The following is an 8,049-nucleotide window of genomic DNA, read 5'->3' as shown; positions in this document are numbered from 1 at the left end:
TATATATATATATATATATATTCAATTTTAACTCCAGTGATGCAACCATATGTTTAGGTTTAACATCGGCATATTGAATAAAAACAATATAAAAAAGACTGCTTCCATATTCTTTTCTCCAAGATATATTTTATTATCACTAAACAATATTATTTTGTTATTTTTATTATCTAATCTTTTTTTATTTTTTTTTTTGCAGAGCAAACATATTTTTAACACTGGAGAATGTCCTTGGTTTGTCGGAAACTCTTTGCTATAAGCCTCCCAACTGTAGCGGCTTTTCTAAGTATCCTGTGGTTGAGAAACCGCCGGAAAGGGCGACTCCTCCCCGCTGATAGCAGCATTCCTGACTGTTTGAATAAAACAGAAGAGGGCAATTCTAACGATAATATACTTCTTGTCTCTGACGATAAAGAAAATCGTTTTGAAGCAGATCCTGTTGACTGCTCTCATATAAAGGACACTTTAAGAAGTGGCACTGTTGTTAGTGAATTAGTTAGTAGTGGTGTTAGTGAACTGTGTAAGGAAAATATTGAAGATTCTTTATTTTCTCCTAATAGTTCAGAAGTTATCGAACTCTTGGATTGTCCAGTTAATCAGGCAGTCAAAGAGGATCTTGGTTCAGAAGTGTTATACACCTTTGAACCCGAAGAAAACAGTTGTAGTTCCGAAGAGATTGAGATTGAAGAAATAGCTGCTGAGTTAGATTTAGTGACGAGAGAAGTTAAAGTCTTATTAGAAACACCAGCTGAAGTTTTTGACTCCTCAGAAACACCTGTTGAAGTCTTTGACTTAATAGAACCGCCAGTTGAAGTTTTAAGAAAAGATTTAGAAGTTGATTGTTCAATCATTCCAATTGGATTAAAAGGTGAAAATAGAACTATCGAAAGTATTCCAGAAGAAATAGAAATGAAGAAGGAAAAGGAACTCGTTAAAGAAGTAATTGATACTTTAGAATTAGATAAAATGAAAGAAACTGGTGAATTAGCCGATAAATTGGCCTCTCTAGAACTTGATCAGATGAAAATTGATGAAAGGAAAGCTGGTAGCGAGAGGGATTCTGCCAACCATAGCCCTTCCGAAATCATGTTAGCCAGTCCGTCGATTAGTAACTTCAGTGACGCTCATTCTGAGGTAAGCTTATCCACCTTATTAAAATAATACAAATTGTATTCATTTATTTTTTGTTGGTGATAAGTTTGTGCGTTTGATACATTTTTTGCTAATAAAAATAAAATTTTTTTTGTTCCCAATAATATTAATGCAATACTGTTGCTCAATAACATTGCAGACCATATCTATTTTTGTGTTTTAAGTCGATTTGTAACATTAACTATCTCACCTTTTTTTATATTTTCCTCTTTCATAAGCTTCTAGATTCTTATTTTTTCTTCCCTCTAATTCTTATATATTCTGTCCACAATAACTGAAGGAGGCTTTTAACATATGAAAGAATTATAGGAACAAAATAAGTAACTAGTAAAAACTTATGAAAGAAAAAAGTAAGAAGTATATAAATAAACTGATCGACTTAAAAATCAGATTTAACAGTTTGAAACTAGACATAAAGTCTGAAATATAGTTAAATGAAAGGATTGCATAAATAAATATGTATGTTAATTGAAAAGTCTCCTTAACATGAAATATTATTAGGGTGTCCTATAAGTTTCTTGCTTTATTTTTTATGGGAAATCAATTGATGAACAGCTCTGCTCTATTACCTCCTATCTCTCAGGAAGCCTTATTATGCCCTCTTTTCAAAATTGTTGAGACTTAAAAGCAAAATATTTACCTACCTATTCATATCACCTATTTCGCTTTCGGATTTGTGACATTCATTACAGAGAGTATTATTTAACATTAGAAATAAGTAATCATTGGATAGGGCAAGGTCTGGAGAGTATGGAGGATGAGCTAGAGCGTCCCAATCAAACTGCAAGAGTTTCCGTCTTATAAAAAACAACACCTCTTCGGCTTGCCAATTCTGGCCATTTTTCAGCAAAGCAGCTGTTTATCAAGTTGATTGCAATATTTTACAGAATTGATTGTTTCACCTTGTGGAAGGAGCTCATAGTATATTACACCTTTCCTGTCGCACCAAATACACATTTTCTTCAGATGGAGTCCTAGCTTTACAAGAATTGAAGTTCAATTTTTCTTAAACCAAGTGCATTTTCGATACTCATTTTGATTAAAAATCCAAGCCTCATCTCATGTAGAGACATGGTTCATGAGACCAATCTCCATCAATTGGTGTTGAACCCAAACATCATACTGATTCACATACTCCATTTTAATTAAATGATTATGTACTGTTGTCCTGGGATTGTTAGTGAAACCCACTATCTCATGGATTTTCAGTGATTAACTCTTGATCTGTCATTTCTTAAACCTATTGCGAAAGGTTTCTAATTGTCGTTGTACCTCTCCCAAAAACTTAAAAAATCTCATCTGCAGTGTCATTTGCACTTCTACCTTTTTTAAAGCAAAGAAGCATAACGTGCCACAAATGCGTTTGGCTATCCACATTAAACTACATTGAAAATGATTTTAAAAGAAACTTTATGACCAATGAAACATACTTTGAAAGAGCTGTGAGGTAACTGAAATCAATGTCATTAATGCATAATAGATAAGCTAGCATGTTTACAAGCAAAGCCTTGGTGTCATACGTAGCATGGCATGGAAAAAACTTAAGGGGCACCCTAATATAATTGAAAAAGGGCCTTATGAATAAAGATTCAGAAATAATTATTATACAGATTAAATTCTATAACATATTTAAAAGAAGCATTGCTTCAATGTTCTTAGTGTATAATTAACTCCTCCTTTTATGGGTAGTACAGAAACAAATTTTAGTCATTTAACTTCATTATTTTTGTGCCAACATCTCAACCTGAATATCAAGCCTTCTTTTAACTAAGTACAACCCAGGTAGCAACCATGTTAAAATAAAAATAGTATAATTAGTAAAAGATGATTACAAATAGTAAGAATAGGCCAAAAGAAAAAATAAATACATGAAAATCTAACATACATGTAAGAATAAAGGAAAATTAAATTCATGAGAAAGAAAATGAAGACATAATAAGAAGTTTGAAAATATATACATGAAATAACACAATTAAAGAACTAAAATATAAAGTGATATAAGCCAAAATAATTCTAACAATAATATGATAAACACAAGTTTTTGTAGGAATATTAATTGTTGAATCTATGTAGTAGATTATAGGAAGATTGTACGGGTGGCAGTCAAGAAAGGTAGAAATTACATAGTTTTCTACTATTTGTGTGCCTTTTTGGGTAATATAATATACATAGTTATTATATATTTCAATATTAATATATTTATTTATGTAATATTATATTATATGTAGTACATGTAATTTTTTTAATTTTTTTAGTTTTCTATTTTTGTACCTTTCATGACTGCCACATTTTTACCATTAATAACTTAATGTTATACATAAACCATGTATAAGGTTATGCAGTATATAAGGAAAACTATATCAATTTAATGATGTATTATATTATGTACTATTTGTCATAATCTTTTTATTTTATTATGGTTGTTACTTTGTTTTTACTTGAACCTGAAATTTGGGCCAAAATGGAACAAAGTGAATACCATTTATTAGTGTTATTCACTCCGCCTAGATCATCTTCCCTTATTCTTATACCATCTATTTATTCATTCCAACTATTTATTTTAAATATGTATAAGTTGACTTTTACTTTCCATTATTTATCGTAACTATGCCATTTAGAACAAAAATTAACATACATAACAATTAATAAAATTGTATCACGCTCTTTCTTATCTAATAAATGTTAGCCTTACGAATTTGAATGCTGTAAAGAGCAAGTATTTATTAACATTTAGTTTATAAATAAAGAAACAGTCTATGGTTATCTTTTAAGGTACTGAAATGTGAATTATGTTTATCTGTAATAAAGTTTGTTTTTGTCAAAAAGGGGTCTAGTGATAGTGGAAAAGGACAAAGCGATGTAGCAATTTCTCCTTCGAGAACACCTGCTGGTGGATCTAGCCTCGCCGGTGATCAAGCGCCTTCTGTATATGAATTTGTTTTGCCTCAGGTAAGTTTATGAAATATCACATCTTTTTGTTATTAATTAATATCTTTAATTTAATTTTATTGATTGTTTGGTTAATTTATAATTTGTTATTAGGTAATTGTTGGAAGATTAATTGGAAGACACGGTGTATTTCTGAATGAAATAAAAACACAGACACATACAAATATATTTATAAAAAGACATCCGGATTCAAATAAGCTAAAAGTCTGCGCTATTGAAGGTAGGAAGTTAAAATTTATTTATTTATTTTGACTTTTTTAATAATTTTTTCTCTTATGTCTCCAGATCAAAATAAAAATAATAGTTTTCGGCCCATTTATAGAATATTTCGTAGGTACTCTGTCCCTCTAAGGATCCATTTATAAAACATAAGTATTTCATCTTCTTTATATTCATCTCATTATTTCTCGACATATAAATACTGAACCAGGAGACAAAATATCCAAAAAAGATTCAATATATAAATTAAACATGATAAAAAATAATAAAACGCTTATTAAATTAAGATTGTTCTAAAAAAAAAATTGTATTTTTCTGAATTTAGGTCGAGGTTTTTTCCTCTGTTAAATGAGGAGTTGACCTTTATGGGAGGTCATCTTACATTCGAATTAGTTCTGAGATAATTTTAATCCGTCCAAACTCAGGACTTGTTAAGTCACTTCATAGTTTATTTTGAAAAGTGATTACTCGTTCACTTATCATCTACATTTGGGGAGAGAAAATGGAAATAATAATAATAATAAATCAAATTATCAGATTAGGAGTTATATATATACTCACAAATTAAATGATATTTTTAAACTGAGGGTTAGCAATGAAAACCAAAGTTATATAAAACAGGAACTGCATTATAGCTGAAATATATATGGTACATAGAACCAAGGTTCTAAAATACTTACCTAATAAATAAGTTTAAGTGCTAAAGAAAAAGTAGATAAGAAATTACCAAAGTGGTTCATAAAATTACTAACAAGCAACTTTAATCTTAATTCCTTCAAGCTTTAATCTTAATTCCTTTCTCCCTATTCAAACTAAATGGGTTGAATTTCATTTTATTGGTTTCACTTAATTTTCCTATTTGTTTAATCTATTTACACATGCCAATTCAAATAAAAAACATTTTCTCACAGAAATGTTTAGTATATATATATATATATATATATAACTTTTAATTAGGCATTTTCTTTAAATGTTGTAAAATTTAATTCTATTACCCAATGTAAAGGTATGTTCTAATTTGAAAAGTTCTTCATAATATTTTTAACCCGTATCTATATTTATTTGTCTTTGTTCTTCTGAACTAATATAAATATATAGGTTGTTTAATGTATATTTTCAGTTTTATTTAAATAAGTAAGAGTTCTGTAATAAATGAATACATATTGAACATATAGTATGATAATAATTAAAAAGAAATTAAACAAGAGTGTTACTTGGTTTATTAGAGCCACCTGTTGAGTTGTGTGTCATGATGGTAGTAGGTTATAAAGATATTATTGTTCTCTTTATCAATTTAGTATTAAATTTAATCATTGGAGAAGTTTGTCGGGGGGGTGCGGTCAGCAAAGAACAACATAAATATGGTTTTGTGTATGGCATAAAATAAATAAATATGGTTTTGTTTATTTATGTTGTTCTTTGCTGACCGCACCCCCCGACAAACTTCTCCAATCATTAATCTACGGTCAACTATCTACACCTCATTATAAATTTAATCATGTTGGCTTCTTTTTTAAATTTGGAAATTGATTTCATCTTTTCTAGTAGGTTAATTTTTTTTAATCTCCTAATTTTTTCCTTAAAATTATTATTAAATTAGGGGTCGATCTATACTCCGAGCAAATACTGTAATTAATGTTCTTCACTTATGTATTCATGAAATTGTATAGGAATATTATCGTAGACCTTAAGAAAAAAATTATTATTTTTCAGGAACTCAACAGGACATAGATAAGGCATTAGCAAAAATTAGACAAAAATTCCCTCTTAGACGATTTCCCCAACTGACTCTCGAAAAAGTCTCATTTGTACAGCTCAATGCTCTTCCGCCTCTTAGACCTGAAGATTTCCATGTAAGTACCAATTTGTTCATAAATCAGTTTAATCTTCATAATTTGTATTAGTAATGATTATCATATATATGTCCTGTGAAATCTAGATTAAGTATTGTGCTTTTTTTTCTATAGCCATTGACTTCAATTTTCACAGGTATATTAAAATAAAGAAAACTTTACATGAATTGTCTTTTCAATTTCATGTTATAACTCTTCAGACATTCACTTTGCTCCCCTTAATGTTTTACATATTGCCTGAATTTTAATTCTATTAATGAGTAAAGAAAACTAACTTATCATTTTAAGTGATGAGTTACTAATATCACATAGAAAGTGTAAGTAATATCGTAATTTATGTCGTCTTAAAAGATAATTTTGTTTACAACTTTTTCTGATTGTCTTAATCTTTTTGTGAATTTAAGTTCTACTGATCTAATAAAAACTAATAAATTTTCATTAAATTTAAAATGGTATAAGTTTAAAAAAAAAAATATTAAAATTATAGTATAATTGTTGGATATATCTTCTTGTTTTGTTGTTCAGTAAGGGGTACAAGTGATTGCTTTATGAGTAAGATTTTTTTTATCCATTTACCTCTGCCTGAAGCAAATTTAAGCTTCTGTATCGACAAAATTGTTGAAATTATTGATTATTATTAATTGATTAATGATAATTTGTCAGTGCGAAGAGTAAACTTGGTTCAGCAAAAAAAAATCTTGCTCTCGCAAAATTATCAATTTTCACTTGTCTTTTAAACCATTTATATGGTGTTTTCTCATAGTTTTAACTATGTGAAATTAAAGTTGTTTGGTTTATACATCCTGCATCCATCCTAGTTTTTAAATTTTCAATAATTTAAAAACTGTAATATGCAGGTAAGTCAAAAGCAAGAGGTCAGGTTGTTCCCTTATCATTTTTAAGGGGGGGTACCTCTATTTTTCTAAAATAAATAAAGATATGGCCATTCTTGCATTCTTTCTTTTATAGGATAATATCATAAATTTGAAAGTTTTATTGCAGCTTTTTCCAATGTGAGTATGTCCCAGATTTTAATCATTTAAAAAAAAAAAGTCCAAAAATAAACAACACCACTACTTTAAAACTACATCATAAACAAAGAAGGTTATATAGTTACAGATTATAGACGTGTTGGTTACCATAAATTTTCAGTATGGATAGTGCCTACTGTCATTCAATATCCTAATAGCCATCAACTTGTATTGATTACCGATTAGCTGTTTTCGGTGTATTGCGGGTTTATGTTTCCTTGGGTTATGAGAGTAACAGTTTTGTGATAGTTATTCATATCTATAACTGGAAACTGCTGTATTTCATAAATCCTGTATCTATCGTAGTTTTTAAATTTCTCATAATTTAAAAACTAAAATACGTACGTTAATCAAAAGCAAGAGGTCAGTCAGGTTGCTCCCTACCTACCATCATTTGTTAAGGGGGAATAGTCAAAACCCTTGTAGAGGTAAAACTTAAGAATATCAGAATATTTACAATAGTTAAAGGATTTCATATTTGATTTACTTTCAGTGTCTGATAGACCAAAACATTCTTCAAAAATAGCATAAAATAGAGTAGTTTTTAAATAATTTAATTTTTTAAAAATGTAAATTTTTACTGTGAAATTTTTGATATTGGATTAAAATCCTATTGACAAAAGTTTTTATAATCATTCTAGTTCATGTTAATTCAGAAAATTCATTGAAACCTCAGAGGTTGTTATAAACGAACAAAAAGGTCAAATATCTTAGATTAAAATACTGAAAACTATAAAGATTTTATTATTATTTTTTTTTTTTTTTTTTTGTTTCCATTATATTAAAGGGCTACAATGTTATATATCAATTATATTATTTCAATGAAAACATTCATACCATTTTAG

The 8,049-nt window shown here is 28.7% G+C and overlaps 1 protein-coding gene across 6 annotated transcripts in view; it reads left to right on the top strand.

Moving 5' to 3' along the window:
- Window positions 1-8,049, top strand: part of LOC106678155 (KH domain-containing protein akap-1) — a 192,855-nt gene that overhangs the window by 176,461 nt on the left and 8,345 nt on the right. For all 6 annotated transcript variants that reach the window (XM_014416514.3, XM_014416519.2, XM_014416516.2 and 3 more), the window contains exons 2-5: window positions 200-1,134; window positions 3,979-4,101; window positions 4,195-4,321; window positions 6,034-6,173. In XM_014416514.3, the coding sequence (XP_014272000.1) occupies window positions 226-1,134; window positions 3,979-4,101; window positions 4,195-4,321; window positions 6,034-6,173 (1,299 nt within the window). In that variant the 5' untranslated portion in view covers window positions 200-225. The remainder of the gene's footprint in view (window positions 1-199; window positions 1,135-3,978; window positions 4,102-4,194; window positions 4,322-6,033; window positions 6,174-8,049) is intronic.

This window comes from Halyomorpha halys, unplaced genomic scaffold, assembly GCF_000696795.3.
Source record: "Halyomorpha halys isolate HHAL.00 unplaced genomic scaffold, Hhal_1.1 Scaffold126.1, whole genome shotgun sequence".
NCBI lineage: Eukaryota > Metazoa > Arthropoda > Insecta > Hemiptera > Pentatomidae > Halyomorpha > Halyomorpha halys.
The sequence above is the reverse complement of the archived record's forward strand: the minus strand, read 5'-3'. Positions and strand labels throughout refer to the sequence as shown.